At 46.3% G+C, this 15103-nt stretch overlaps 2 protein-coding genes across 3 annotated transcripts; one reads left to right on the forward strand and one right to left on the reverse strand.

Annotated features, from left to right (window-relative positions):
- The first annotated feature begins 4677 nt into the window (after positions 1–4677).
- Positions 4678–11205, forward strand: ppm1f (protein phosphatase, Mg2+/Mn2+ dependent, 1F). Of its 2 annotated transcripts, none has more exons than XM_062451574.1 (8): positions 4678–4761; positions 5343–5527; positions 6419–6543; positions 7286–7488; positions 7993–8181; positions 8423–8566; positions 9128–9221; positions 9425–11205. In XM_062451574.1, the coding sequence occupies exons 2-8, from the start codon at positions 5352–5354 to the stop codon at positions 9811–9813; spliced, it is 1320 nt and encodes a 439-aa protein (XP_062307558.1). In that variant the 5' UTR covers positions 4678–4761; positions 5343–5351; the 3' UTR covers positions 9814–11205. The 2 variants fall into 2 exon arrangements, with proteins under 2 accessions (XP_062307558.1, XP_062307559.1); XM_062451575.1 differs by having other exon boundaries at positions 5350–5527.
- A 100-nt stretch (positions 11206–11305) lies between these two features.
- On the reverse strand, positions 11306–13839 carry LOC134011988 (C-X-C motif chemokine 2-like). The gene is made up of 4 exons (XM_062451576.1): positions 13436–13839; positions 12982–13105; positions 11868–11954; positions 11306–11725 (listed from the first exon to the last, which is right to left on the reverse strand). The coding sequence occupies exons 1-4, from the start codon at positions 13488–13490 to the stop codon at positions 11689–11691; spliced, it is 303 nt and encodes a 100-aa protein (XP_062307560.1). The 5' UTR covers positions 13491–13839; the 3' UTR covers positions 11306–11688.
- Positions 13840–15103: the final 1264 nt, after the last annotated feature.

The raw sequence follows: 15103 nt of genomic DNA on the forward strand, positions 1-15103 counted from the left end.
CCATATAGCTGATCATTGTACTCAAGACCTCCCCCTGAGTCTCCCTATAAGAGAAGATAAGTGAAAATCAAAATATGCACAGAGACAGCAGGCCTATAAAAAAGCAATGATAAACAATGAAACTTAAAAACAATATTGTATTTCTGTTAACAAGTTTAAAATCGGACATATCTGGAGGTAAAGATGAGGCACCCTGTCTCTCACTGAGATCCCTCCCACCTCTCAATCTAAACTACATTCAAATAGCAACATTATTCATGAGGATATATTAAAAGGTCTTACCTTACATTGTTGCACAGGTTTAACACTGGTACAAAGGAAATGTTGATCGTCACTAAACAAAACTTTGGAGTAATCTTTCACGTATTTAGGCTCACAGGCTTGGACTGTTGTTTCAGCACACTGTAGTTTAGCAGGCGTATCTTTTCCTATGGGTTAAAATGTTAAAATATATAGTCCGTTCTGAAACATTGATAACGTTTGTACTTCAGTATGTTGTTAGTGGGGCCTGTCATGCAGGTGTTACCTCGCTCCATGGATCATAAGTCGTCGCAGCCCAGCCTCCGACCTTCACTGTCGTATCCACAGCTGGTGTTGCACAGCTGGCAACAGGAGGAGGTTGAATGGTGGGTTGAGACTCGGGTACTAGTTTTGGGAGCTTAATCAGGAGGAGATCATGTCCCTTGTTGTCTTTTTTGTAGACAAACTGATGATCGCTTGGTATTACTTGCTTAAAAACTGAATTGAAAAAATCGATGACATTTGTTTTTGCCTTTACTATCCAGTGTGCGTCTGTGTGCTTCCCTATTTTGACGGTCAACTCCCTGAGAGAGGTGGAGGAGGACACAAGATGTCAACTCCCTGAGAGAGGTGGAGGAGGACACAAGATGTCAACTCCCTGAGAGAGGTGGAGGAGGACACAAGATGTCTGATAACATACCTGATAACATACCCTGAGAGAGGTGGAGGAGGACACAAGATGTCTGATAACATACCTGATAACATACCCTGAGAGAGGTGGAGGAGGACACAAGATGTCTGATAACATACCTGATAACATACCCTGAGAGAGGTGGAGGAGGACACAAGATGTCTGATAACATACCTGATAACATACCCTGAGAGAGGTGGAGGAGGACACAAGATGTTCAACTCCCTGAGAGAGGTGGAGGAGGACACAAGATGTCAACTCCCTGAGAGAGGTGGAGGAGGACACAAGATGTTCAACTCCCTGAGAGAGGTGGAGGAGGACACAAGATGTCAACTCCCTGAGAGAGGTGGAGGAGGACACAAGATGTCAACTCCCTGAGAGAGGTGGAGGAGGACACAAGATGTCAACTCCCTGAGAGAGGTGGAGGAGGACACAAGATGTCAACTCCCTGAGAGAGGTGGAGGAGGACACAAGATGTCAACTCCCTGAGAGAGGTGGAGGAGGACACAAGATGTTCAACTCCCTGAGAGAGGTGGAGGAGGACACAAGATGTCAACTCCCTGAGAGAGGTGGAGGAGGACACAAGATGTCAACTCCCTGAGAGAGGTGGAGGAGGACACAAGATGTTCAACTCCCTGAGAGAGGTGGAGGAGGACACAAGATGTCAACTCCCTGAGAGAGGTGGAGGAGGACACAAGATGTCAACTCCCTGAGAGAGGTGGAGGAGGACACAAGATGTCAACTCCCTGAGAGAGGTGGAGGAGGATACAAGATGTCAACTCCCTGAGAGAGGTGGAGGAGGACACAAGATGTCAACTCCCTGAGAGAGGTGGAGGAGGACACAAGATGTTCAACTCCCTGAGAGAGGTGGAGGAGGACACAAGATGTCAACTCCCTGAGAGAGGTGGAGGAGGACACAAGATGTCAACTCCCTGAGAGAGGTGGAGGAGGACACAAGATGTTCAACTCCCTGAGAGAGGTGGAGGAGGACACAAGATGTCAACTCCCTGAGAGAGGTGGAGGAGGACACAAGATGTCAACTCCCTGAGAGAGGTGGAGGAGGACACAAGATGTTCAACTCCCTGAGAGAGGTGGAGGAGGACACAAGATGTCAACTCCCTGAGAGAGGTGGAGGAGGACACAAGATGTCAACTCCCTGAGAGAGGTGGAGGAGGACACAAGATGTCAACTCCCTGAGAGAGGTGGAGGAGGACACAAGATGTCAACTCCCTGAGAGAGGTGGAGGAGGACACAAGATGTCAACTCCCTGAGAGAGGTGGAGGAGGACACAAGATGTCAACTCCCTGAGAGGTGGAGGAGGACACAAGATGTCAACTCCCTGAGAGAGGTGGAGGAGGACACAAGATGTTCAACTCCCTGAGAGAGGTGGAGGAGGACACAAGATGTTCAACTCCCTGAGAGAGGTGGAGGAGGACACAAGATGTCAACTCCCTGAGAGAGGTGGAGGAGGACACAAGATGTCTGATAACATGCCTGGAACACTAGTGATACATAATCATAATTAATCATATTCACGTATAATTGCCTTTTCCTCACCATTCAGCTGTGTTAGTACTGCAGTGACCAGCTGTAATAACCCATTCAGGACTGATCAGGGAGCCTCCACATCCATTCACTTCGTAAGTAATCCAATTGATTTTCTTGACCTGTTCCACAACTACATGGACGTTCAGTTGAAAGACAGTTTTTTCCACCAATGATGCGCTTTTGAAGGTCATTAGATGTGACACCTGTGAGAGAAGAATAGTTCATTAAAGTAAGCATGAGTCTTGGCAGCATTGAAAAGCTTACATTTGTAAACCATGTAGCCTACTATAGGATATCTATGTCCTGTCCTTTTTAAAATATACTAATAAATGACCGTGTTCAATATTGATCCATTTTTATGATATTTTTAATTGAGACAAAAAACAAAGGCCAACACCAACAGGCCATGATGACAGTTTCACAAAGTACATGTTCATTTGTATTTCATGATACTGTATTTATAAAAGCTATTCATTCACATAAGCTGTTGTTACAAATGAGTGCAGGTGTTGGACCCAAACGCAGGAGATGGACAGGGTTCCAAAAACAAGGGTTTAAACTTTTATTGCAAACTGGGAAACAGGCAGCATACTCACACAGTAACATAGGCAAAGACAAGAAAAAAACTTGACACAAAACAGGAACCTAAATACACAGAACCAAGCAAGACACTGGTGACACCCAATAACATTTACATTTATTCATTTAGCAGACGCTCTTATCCAAAGCGACTTCCAAGAGAGAGCTTTACAAAGTGCATAGGTCACTGATCATAACAACAAGATAGCCACAAAAACTTGCGAAACAAGTTACAATTAAACAACATGAACCGCTAGCAACAATAATAAAAACAATATATCACAGCGAGTACAAACATTTTAAATCAGTTACCACAAGAGCAACAAGTCTCTAAGCAAGAGTCATTGTGATCCTTGAGGAAACTAACATCGGGTCAAGCGAACCATTCCTAAGTACCGTTGTACTCCCGGAACAAGTGCGTCTTGAGCCTTTTCTTGAAGGTGGAGTTAATAACATTAACGAGAACTTAAACCACTCTACGAGACACAGGCGAAGACAATGACAGACACAAGGAAACACCTGGGCAGGGCAAAACCAAAAACAGGGGGAAGGCTGTGAGCGTGTTACTCCAAGGTCAGGTTTAATATTCTTTGAAATGTCACTTTAGTAATGAGAGTGCATGTATGCAGAACCTTTTGTTTGTTTGTTTCGTGCCCAACGGGTTTAGCTGACTGGAATCATTGTTAAATTAGCATTAAGTTAACTACACAAGTTATATTCTTTTCAGATATTCGTAGGCCTACAATGAAAATCTAATCAATTAGAAAATATCCGTGGCGGCCCACGCCATGCGTAAAAACACCATCGAAGTAGCATTTTAACGCATCTGACATGGAAACATTATACCCACTATTTTTAACACTAGTCAGATTTATGCTAGTAAAACAATCATTACGAAAAGTATGAGTTCATTCTTTCAGAGGTCAGTATACTATTGAACTACCATAGATAACCGCAATGGCCAAGCAGATAACGCTGGATCCGTGGAACCTAACACCAACTAAAAACGTTAAACGGCACGATAAATTCCTCACAGGGAGGGAACAGAAATACTGAAGTGTCCGGTCATAATTATCTTGTGAAGCATCTTTGAACAAAGCAGAAAGTAATTTTCGTATCGTGTTTTTGTCCCTCAATAGTCTTTCCGGTTTTGCGAATTCGGGTACAGAATAAGAGCATGAGCTGATGTGCCATAAACGTGAATTGGCCAGGTTAGGTCCAGAAACACCTATATCGTCAATCTCAGTTATGTAAAGGGGCTACACTAAATAGTCTCCCCACTAATGTTTAGGTTATATTTACTAATACTGATAACACATTTTGATTCCATTTTCCTGTGTTAATCTCTCACAGAGCTGCTTTTCTCTGCAGCCAGCCACAGAGGCAACCATTAGTTCAACCATGTTTGTGAGTGAAAGCTGTAAGAAAAAGCCTCTAATACCGATGTTGACTATAAATATACCAGTAATTTTACATATTCTTATTTCTCTCGGTTAACTTTAACAGTAAAAATGACTTTTGTATTATGACCTTTTTATTTTGAAAAAAGGTTTGATGACTCAACCGGAAAAGGGATTCCTTATTGAGGCTGGCTGCTGCTTTGCAGAGGGAGGGGCTGCTGCTATATAGACTTATATATTAGAAACTGTATAACTCTGGCTGTTCTTCACGGGAAGGGAGTGTCCTCGCTGAGATAGTCAAAGGTACGATCTTGTCATTGTACTTGTGTGCACATGTAAATAGTAACGTTATGTAGACAATCTTGCTGAAGTGAGTTGTTCGTTGCCTTTTGTATATAAAGTTAGCCGCGAAGCGAACTGCTTCTTGCCCTCGCAATTGAAACATTCTGTCAACAACTAAAGTAAATATTTCCTCCTGCGATTGAACGTCCCAGTGCAACATGTTATCGTTGTATGTTGTGGTGTTCCAAATAATTCAGTTAGAGAACCCGTATTTTTAAGAATTGGCCAACTCGTCCAGCATGTAAAGTATTGCCATTGCTCAATGTTGAACTTGCTCAGAAACAACAGTGGAGCTAAATCCTTCGATGAGCAGCTCCTGTACATTTCAACACGGTTGCGTGCTGCATGCATCACAAAAAATGGCCTGCTGGCTTTCCCTGGGGTTTGCTAACTCATCCGGTGTTATGACCACAAGGACAACATAAACCTTGGGAGGGCTGTAGGTTGTGTTTGTTACACTGCAAGACAAGTCTTCCCCACCCGTCACAACTGACTGACTGAAAGAGGTTGAGAACTAGACCCACATTCTTCTGATCTAACCAACGTCAGGCATGGGCAGCACAGCGGAGGAGGAGGCCAGATGTTTCCTGTCGAGGTTCGTGGAGGAGTTCCCTTTTCCCGTGGGCCCTGGGGTCCCCCTGCCCCTCGCCCCCCCCAGCCGACCCCCCACCCTGGATGAGCTGAGGGGGGACAGTCTGGACCTGGGCCTGCGCCTGCTGGTTGCCAGGTGTGTGTGTGTTTTGGTGTTTACAGAGAGCATTCCTCACATTCCTGCCTCGGGAAAGCAAGCTGATCCTCGCCTATCTCTGTCCCGCCCTCCACGAGTAGAGAAGGCTGTAGTGTCTCAGCCAATGGGAGGAGGGAGATGAGGGAGGCTGTAGTGTCTCAGCCAATGGGAGGAGGGAGATGAGGGAGGCTGTAGTGTCTCAGCCAATGGGAGGAGGGAGATGAGGGAGGCTGTAGTGTCTCAGCCAATGGGAATAGGGAGATGAGGGAGGCTGTAGTGTCTCAGCCACTGGGAGGAGGGAGATGAGGGAGGCTGTAGTGTCTCAGCCAATGGGAGGAGGGAGATGGGGAAGGGATAGAAACTTGGCATTGAGAGCCTTGGGAAGCTTTCTGTCAAATGTGAAAGATCCGTTTAGACCCAAACGTTCAGGCCAGAGAGGCTCACTACGCAGCAGAACATCATCTGTCCTTTTGTATATATTCCTGTGAGGTATTTCCTGTCGGCAAGACCTAATTTCCTGTCTGGAATCACCATTGTTATACCCACTTCCTGATTCTCCCCTCTGTGTTTCCCGTTCGCCGCAGTTCTCTGGCAGTAGCAGAGTAATACAGACTTGTCATTACACTGACGTACCGGCTAGATAAGGACCAAGGATTGTATAAAGAAGTGAATGTCAGATATATTCCTAGTTAATTCATGTATTTGGCTAAACTCATACACAGGGAGCTAAAGTTACTAGATCTGTATTCTGCTCCCTTAATGTTTGACTATCACATCTCTAAAACAAACATTTTACCTGGTGAGGTCTACATTTCCCCAGGCTTGTGTGCTTCTGTGTGTTTGACACCTTTCGTCTCATCCTGTTCTCTTCCACCCTGCTGTCTGGTCTAGGAAGGCCCCGGGGTCGCTGGCTGCTGCCCTGTGTGAGGCTGCGGTGTCAGAGCTCCTGAAGAGTGACCTTTCACCTCTCCACTGCCCCAAAGATGCCCAGCAGCAGGATGGAGAACAAGTATTATGTGAGTCCCAAACCCCTAATCCTGACCCCTAACCTCTAACTCCTAAGCCCCTTCCAAACCTCCACCTTGAAAACCTCACCCTTCTCAACCTCCCCAACCACCCCAACCCTGACCTTATGTGAGTCCCTTGCCCCCTCCAGCTTGCGTTTCATAGTTGAGTGTCGTTGGCAGGATAAGCAAGCTAATCTCTAACCCAAATGTGGCTTCAGTGTGTAGTCAAATTTCTGTAAAAGCCTGATTTGGTTACGAGCAGAGAGACTGTTGTGTTCTTATCAATACTTTTAATTCACCATATTAATCCGTCCATGTTTTCTTGTGTTGGCTCAGAGCTCTGTGCTACACTACTCTTCATTTGACTACCCATGTCTGCCCTCTGGTAAACCACGATAATTCAGTTCTCTCCAGTGATGATCACTGAATAGCAGACTGTACCCATAACCCTCGTCCACAGAGCTGTAGCCCTAACTCTCGTCCTAACTCTCGTCCTAACTCTCGTCCTAACTCTCGTCCTAACTCTCGTCCTAACTCTCGTCCTAACTCTCGTCCGAACTCTCGTCCGAACTCTCCTCCTAACCCTCGTCCTAATTCTCGTCCTAACTCTCGTCCTAACTCTCGTCCTAACCCTCGTCCTAACTCTCGTCCTAACCCTCGTCCTAACTCTCGTCCTAACTCTCGTCCTAACCCTCGTCCTAACTCTCGTCCTAACTCTCGTCCTAACCCTCGTCCTAACTCTCGTCCGCAGTGCTCCATTCGGAGAACGCCCAGCGTCTGTTCTTCAACAAGCTGCGGGAGGTGGGTGTGGCCTGGCACCAACGTCTCCCCGCCCTCCCCGAAGCCCCGCCCCTCGTCCCACTGTGCTCCGCTCACGCCATCAGGAACTCCCGCAGGAAGATGGAGGACCGCCATGTGGCGCTCGCCCACTTCAACCAGCTCCTCGGCCTTCAGGTATGATCTTCCCCAGGTCAGACGTGGTCAGGGTCAGGGTCAAAGTCAGGGTTAGGGTCAGAGTTAGGGTCAGGGTTAGGGTCAGGGTTAGGGTCAGGGTCAGGGTTAGGGTCAGGGTTAGGGTCAGGGTTAGGGTCAGGGTTAGGGTCAGGGTTAGGGTCAGGGTTAGGGTCAGGGTTAGGGTTAGGGTCAGGGTTAGGGTCAGGGTCAGGGTTAGGGTCAGGGTCAGGGTTAGGGTCAGGGTTAGGGTCAGGGTGTTTCATCTGTTCCATCCAGGGTGTCCCGGTAGCTCACCGGATAACTGAGCGTGCCACGTAGGCTGAGGCCACCTGGGTTTGAATCCAGCCTGGGCCTTTTGCTGCATGTCTTCCCCTCTCTGTCTCGCCCTGCCTTTCCTGTCACACTTCAAACGGTCCAATAAAACATAAAAAAAGCCTTAAATGTATTTCTCGAACTTGCTGGGAGCTTGTTAGTGTCCTCAATACTGTGCTGGTCTCTCTGCAGGACGGGACTGCTCGCCAGTACTACGCCGTGTTCGACGGGCACGGGGGCATGGACGCGGCCAACTACGCTGCCACCCACCTGCACGTGCTGCTGGGCCAACAGGGGGCGCTGGCCTCGGACCCGGACACTGCCTTCAAGGAGGCCTTCACACGCACAGACCACATGTTCAGAGGCAAAGCCAGGAGGGAGGTACGCTGCATAATAGCACCTGAACTAGCTGGGCATGTGTTTCCTGTGTTTCAGGGATGTATGTATTTTCATGCTGGGTTGGGTTTTCTGGAGCAACAGGTTCATGGAGCAGAAATGATTTAAGGGTCAGATGACACTGAGAAGGGCTGACTGTGTGTGTGGTGTTTGACTCGGTGTGTGTGTGTGGTGTTTGACTCGGTGTGTGTGTGTGTGTGGTGTTTGACTCGGTGTGTGTGTTCAGCGCCTGCGTAGCGGCAGTACGGGCGTTGCCGTGCTCCTGCAGGGCGAGGCTCTGACGGTGGCCTGGCTGGGAGACTCTCAGGCCCTGCTGGTGAGGGGGGGGCAGGCCATCACCCTCATGGACCCACACAAACCTGAGAGAGAGGTGAGACACACACACACACACACAAGCCTGAGAGAGAGGTGAGACACACACACACACACACAAGCCTGAGAGAGAGGTGAGACACACACACACACACACAAGCCTGAGAGAGAGGTGAGACACACACACACACACACAAGCCTGAGAGAGAGGTGAGACACACACACACACACACACACAGACACAAGCCTGAGAGAGAGGTGAGACACACAGACACAAGCCTGAGAGAGAGGTGAGACACACACACACACAGACACAAGCCTGAGAGAGAGGTGAGACACACACACACACACACACAAGCCTGAGAGAGAGGTGAGACACACACACACACACAAGCCTGAGAGAGAGGTGAGACACACACACACACACAAGCCTGAGAGAGCTGAGACACACACGCACTCTCCTTCCCTGTGTTACAGTTAGGCTGCTGTATATGTGGGATTCTGTTACAACATGAATACAACCTACAGTGGCCCTCCATTCAGTGTCTCCTCCCTCTCTGAATGCCATCTCTCTATCCTCCACCCCTCCCTCTCCCTCCCTCCCTCCTCCCGTGCCCAGGACGAGAGGGAGAGGATCGAGGGTCTGGGCGGCTGCATCACCTTCATGGGCTGCTGGCGTGTTAACGGCACGTACGCCGTCTCCAGGGCCATCGGTCAGTAGCGTCACATGTAGTCTGTGTTCCGTATCACAGGACCGTGTGTCCAAACTTCAGAGAAATGTTGTGGTTTGTATTGTTCGGATACCACTGCTAGGTGCCACACCTGGAGGTTTGCTTTTGTAACAAGCATCATAATTGCTGTTCGACATGGCTGGACCCTTCTCTCTGTGAGGATCCTGACTCCTGTCTCTCTGCAGGGGACTTTGACCAGAAGCCGTACGTGTCCGGAGATGCTGACTGCTCGTCCACACGGCTGACCGGCAATGAGGACTATGTTCTCCTGGCGTGTGATGGCTTCTTTGACACCGTGAGTTCAGAAGAAGTCCCACAACTGGTCCTTGGGGCGCTCCGCAAGCACAGGGAGCCCCTGGAGGGGGAGGAGCCTCAGGGGGAGGAGCCTAGGGGGGAGGGGGAGGAGCCTCGGGGCCTGTTGGGCGAGGACGTGGCCCGGCAGCTGGTGGCTCATGCCAAGGCTGCCGGCTCCAGTGACAACATCACCGTCATGGTGGTGTTCCTGCGCTCGCCTGAACTGCTTCTGGTGGGAGGGGCCCAAGACTCCAACTCCCAGGATGCACAGGGGCAGTGAGTCAGGAAGACCACTACCCAATCAGCACAAAGGCACTTGAAAACTAAAACGGAAGGTTGTGTATGATGTGCTGGTGCCAAACTACTGACGCGCTAAAAAATGTAGTTGTGCTACATGTGGACAACTAACAGACTACTGAAGCTAATATCGTGGTAAAACTAAACTTAACACAACCTATTTTTGTTGTGACACCTTCAGTGATGCATGCAAAACGCTCTGGATAAGAGCGTCTGCTAAATGTAAATGACTAAATGTAAATGTAAAACTGATCAGATTTGACCAGTGTTAATAACAGGACGTTGGCAGCTTTATCACTGGCCTTCTGCCTTTTCCATTTTTCTCTTTTTTCTCACTGTTACAAACGAATAGCGATCTCTGTGCCATATCCTCCAGTTGCTGAAGGAACAGTTTAATGAGCTGAAAGAGAAGCTCTCTGTGGTGTGTTATGATTATTTAACAATCACAGCTATGGGGTCTCTTAACCACATTGTGTTTCCCAACATGTGACCTCACATTCGTAGGTGCCGTAAAGATTTATATTCACGTCTCAAACCTGGCATCACAAAAGCCTGCAGAGCCGGGCCTGTAGCTAGCGGCAGAGCCGGGCCTGTAGCTAGCGGCAGAGCCGGGCCTGTAGCTAGCGGCAGAGCCGGGCCTGTAGCTAGCGGCAGAGCCGGGTCTGTAGCTAGCGGCAGAGCCGGGTCTGTAGCTAGCGGCAGAGCCGGGTCTGTAGCTAGCGGCAGAGCCGGGCCTGTAGCTAGCGGCAGAGCCGGGCCTGTAGTTAGCGGCAGAGCCGGGCCTGTAGCTAGCACGCAGGAACTGTGCATCAGTTTTGTTGATCGTCTCATGCTCCTCTCCCACACACCCACAGAGCAGAATCAGTGTTATAAAATGTCTGCTCTATGATTGGTTGGAGATGGCAGTCCAAGATGGTGTTCGTATTGTGCTCAGCCTTTAGGATGGTTCACTTGGTGCAAACTGTCTCTGGAGTTTTTTGTGTCTGCCTGCTAGTTGTGGAAGTGTAGTTGTGATCTGTCAATTTCAGCCATGTTTTATCCTGTCTAGGTCCTCTGTGTCTTTATGACAGGATCACGCATGTGTTCATGTGAGGTCAAAGTGAAATTGTGTTGTGTTCAGCACTTAGTAACTAGCTGTGACATGATTGCATCATGGTATGTTAATGATTTAAAATTCCAAATTTTATACACTTGATTCTTAACTGACAGTATTATTGTTTCCTGTTAAGTGTTTCCATTATCATCGTACAGTAACGTCAGGGCACCTCGCTTGATGACAGCTCATTTTCATACTGTTTTGTACCCTCCTGCCATACTCCTTGTAGTTTTATGACATTTAGCACTGTATTAAACATTTGTATTTACATTTCCAAGATTTAACATCTCATCTCTCACTATGTCATCTTTAAGTCGACCTGGCTACTGCACAGTGTCAGTGGTAATGTTTCATTTATTGAGTAATAAGCAGTAACAGACCACAGACTCAAAGCATTGTCCACGGACAGGACTGCAGCCTGGACACTGGGTTCATAAACCATGAACTCCTCACAAGATTTCGTCACACAGGAAGAAAAATGATGGTTGTGGTTTTACATGTCAGCATTTTAGGCCACGTTGAGCAGCTGAGAAGTTTTATTTATGTCACAGCGCCACCTAGGGTCAGCTAGTGGTATTACTCTCATCGCCCCTACAGACCCAGCTGCCCACCAGCTCAGGACTGACGACAGCTACAGAGCCACACACCTCTGAATGGAATAAGATTAACAATATGACAAACAAAGTTACTTTTGTTCATATTTGGATTGATTATCAGTGAATATCAGTACACCCTCGTCAGTTTGTCCTCCTCAGGTCCAGCTCACATAGAAGGTGTCTGAGTTCCTAAAACCGAACTCCTAAAAAAAGGAATAACAAAGATTACAACGTTATTGTACTTTGCTAGAAGCCGATTAAAGCATAAAAACCAACTGTCTGAGGGTGTGAGTAAAGTTTTTTTAACTGTAGGTTATTGGGATTGACTACAGTCATTAACCTCACCTGTTCCTCATGGCTTCCTGCACTAAGTTCTTGGCCATCTGAGACTCGGGATTCAGGCAGACTTTCCCTCCTTTTTTCAAGAAGATTCTGAACATACAGGACAGAGACAGTTAGACGCTGAGGAAGCTATTACACACACACCGCACTGTTGTTGGTGAAGCAGTAGCGCTCTTTGTGTTATAATAATGTTACATATACATTTGTTTGGGGTTTACATATTTGTTTTATACTGGCACCGGCTACGTCATTTATTGACGGTTCCTCAATAGGGGCGGAGCTATCCCTTTAACTGTGTGACGTAGGTCAAACGGAGGAGAGCGTGTGTTTTTTTAATTTTATGTTACAGCGGGAAGACACTTTCGGTGTTTTGGTGGGCTTCTTAATAAAGATGTACCACAGGTCTGATATTATGCCAGATAGGAGGAAAGAGAGATGCTATGCGTCTAACTCGAAGACTAATAGGGAGGATTGACGGAACTGTACGGTCTCAACATAATTCACCACACCTGGGAAGTTTTCACTGCACCTCGCGTCACAGTTTTAGTTTTTGCACGGCTCACACCTTCACGTAGCCCACGCTACACGTTTACTACTTTCATTTTTGTACAAAAATACTAAAAATAATTGTACTAAAATATAAACGAACAATGAGCAAGACTGGAAAACTCTGGGGCTTTTCGCAGGTGACCGAAAGGACGTTACAGGCCGTCCTTGCTTCGCGGGACTGGAAGGTAATTAAGCCTCGCCTCTGTGGTAAATCGTCAGATGCCAAACCGGTCTTTTCTTTTGTGGGAAAGTTATTTTCTATTATTAGTAGGATACAACCTCACATTAAAATACACACCAGACAGGTACAATTGCCGTAGAGTAGTAGAGTAGTCAGCACAGTAGTCAGCATCCCACACAATATAACTGAACAAACTGAACATGATTGGATTCAATTCAATCTTATTGTTGATTGTATTCTACATTGAATTGAATCCAATCATGTTAAATTGTCGAGCCTGTCCGTCTCCGTGCTCTCCTATCTACACACACACGTGTCATCAATCTCAGTTCCAGGTTACACAGCACAACACGCAGTGATGTTGGTATGTTTACATTCCACACGTACATCATCTCCAGCTGAGGACAGTAGCTGCTGGGCGCGTGGAACTCCAGCTTCACCACGAGCCTAAGGTTCACGCGGTCAACTCCTTTATCCTGGCAGAAGCATTTCATGACGTTACTTCCTCTACCTGTGGAGAAAGTATTTTTCATTTATAAAACTTAAAAAAAACTTTAAACAAAAATGGTAATCATGAACATTTAACAAATTAATACTATCCTAATATGACCTACAAAGCCCTTAAATACATATTTAACGTTGTCAGCCATCATGTGTGTGTGAAAATTTAGCTTGTTTGATTGTCTGTACAGTAGTACCTTTTGTTAGTGTATTCATGAAAAATGCATAACCTCCATGACCATCATCTGAACGAATCATTTCAAATTCACATTCATGCCTATAATACTGGGTTTGCAAGTTCTGTACAATGCAGTTAGCTTTTGAAGTGAAGAGATCTTACCTTCGACATGAGCAACGAGGATGCATGCAAGGATGACCAGTGTAACTGACTGCATAGTGCTGTCGATGGATGACTGTCCTGGTCTGGGTAGCTGGAGTGATGAGAGAGGGATGATTGTCCTGGTCTGGGTAGCTGGAGTGATGAGAGAGGGATGATTGTCCTGGTCTGGGTAGCTGGAGTGATGAGAGAGGGATGATTGTCCTGGTCTGGGTAGCTGGAGTGATGAGAGAGGGATGATTGTCCTGGTCTGGGTAGCTGGAGTGATGAGAGAGGGATGATTGTCCTGGTCTGGGTAGCTGGAGTGATGAGAGAAGGAGAGGACTGCTGGTATTTATGTGCTTACTGTGCCACACAAAGTCTATAGACCTTCCCCTTTTCCTGCAGGAGCGTGTCTTCTCCTTTCACACACACACACACACACACACACACACACTAATTTCCCAAAAAACACTCTTCTAGAGGAAAAAGAATTATGTAGTTCAGAAAGGACACCTTAAATGGGGAAGCTAGAAGACAGAAATAATAGACAGACCTACTGAAACCAATGTCAACACAACTACTAACCCTAATCCTAATGTATACTTGGGGAATATTATGAAAATTCATGTTGCATGGACAATATATAACAATTTAGTACCCATTCTGCAGAATATAAGCTAAATAAGAAACACAAACAATTTATTTTCCAGAAATCCATGACCTTTAGAAACAGTAGGAACTGAAGCAGGAATGTGTACAGTGTGTATATATATACTGTACTTCACACTGTATACTGTTCTAACTCCAGTTTATTGTTTTCCTGCTACAAAGTGAAGACGTATCTTGGTTTACCTTATTGCTGTGAAAGTACCAAGTCAATGAATTCAATTGCCAAGTACAAGTTCAGTATAAGTGATAAAGTAATCATTAGTTGTAATCTTCAATTATTGTTAATTGAACAGTGGTTAATGACGGACCTCTTCAAAAGTAAAAGTAGTTTGCCTCAGAGCTTGTGTTCCCTGGACAGAGTGATTTCTTGTAAATGGCAATGTTCTTTCAGACAGAAACGTTTGTGGAAGCCGTGGAAGCTCTTGAGAATGTAGTTTCACTTCTTCAATTGGCTTTGTATCCTAATACATCGCGTGCCAGTCTCGTTTAACCCTTGTGTTATCTTCGGGTCATTCTGACCCATCAGTCATTGTGACCCACCGTCGTATTGCGACAACTTTACCGCATACAAAAACAAAGTGAAGCATTTTCTTTTAACCGTTGGGCTGTCTCAGACCCCCCACATTGCGAAGGTTAAAAGAAAATTATTTTTATTTGTTTTTGTATTGGGTAAAATTGGGTAAACACAACGATGGTTCGTTATGAACCTTTGGGTCATGTGACCCGAAGGCAGCACGAGGGTTAAAAATAAATAAATAAATGAATCAAAGCTTTTTTTTGTTCAGTTTCACTTTCCCATGGCCATCGGATTTACAGGAAATCTGAGATGATTAGGCTAATTTTACATTAATTCAGCATTTTCCCTAGCTCTACACAAATGAATAATCATACTAAAGTATGATGTTATGTGCATGTTTTGAATGCGCGTATTGTGGTCAATTAATAGTTCATAACATTTGAAAGGTTTGAAAGGCGAAATTACATGTACCAAAGTCAATGCAAACACGCAAATGAGGCGAA

This window comes from Osmerus eperlanus, chromosome 25 (assembly GCF_963692335.1).
Source record: "Osmerus eperlanus chromosome 25, fOsmEpe2.1, whole genome shotgun sequence".
Lineage (NCBI taxonomy): Eukaryota > Metazoa > Chordata > Actinopteri > Osmeriformes > Osmeridae > Osmerus > Osmerus eperlanus.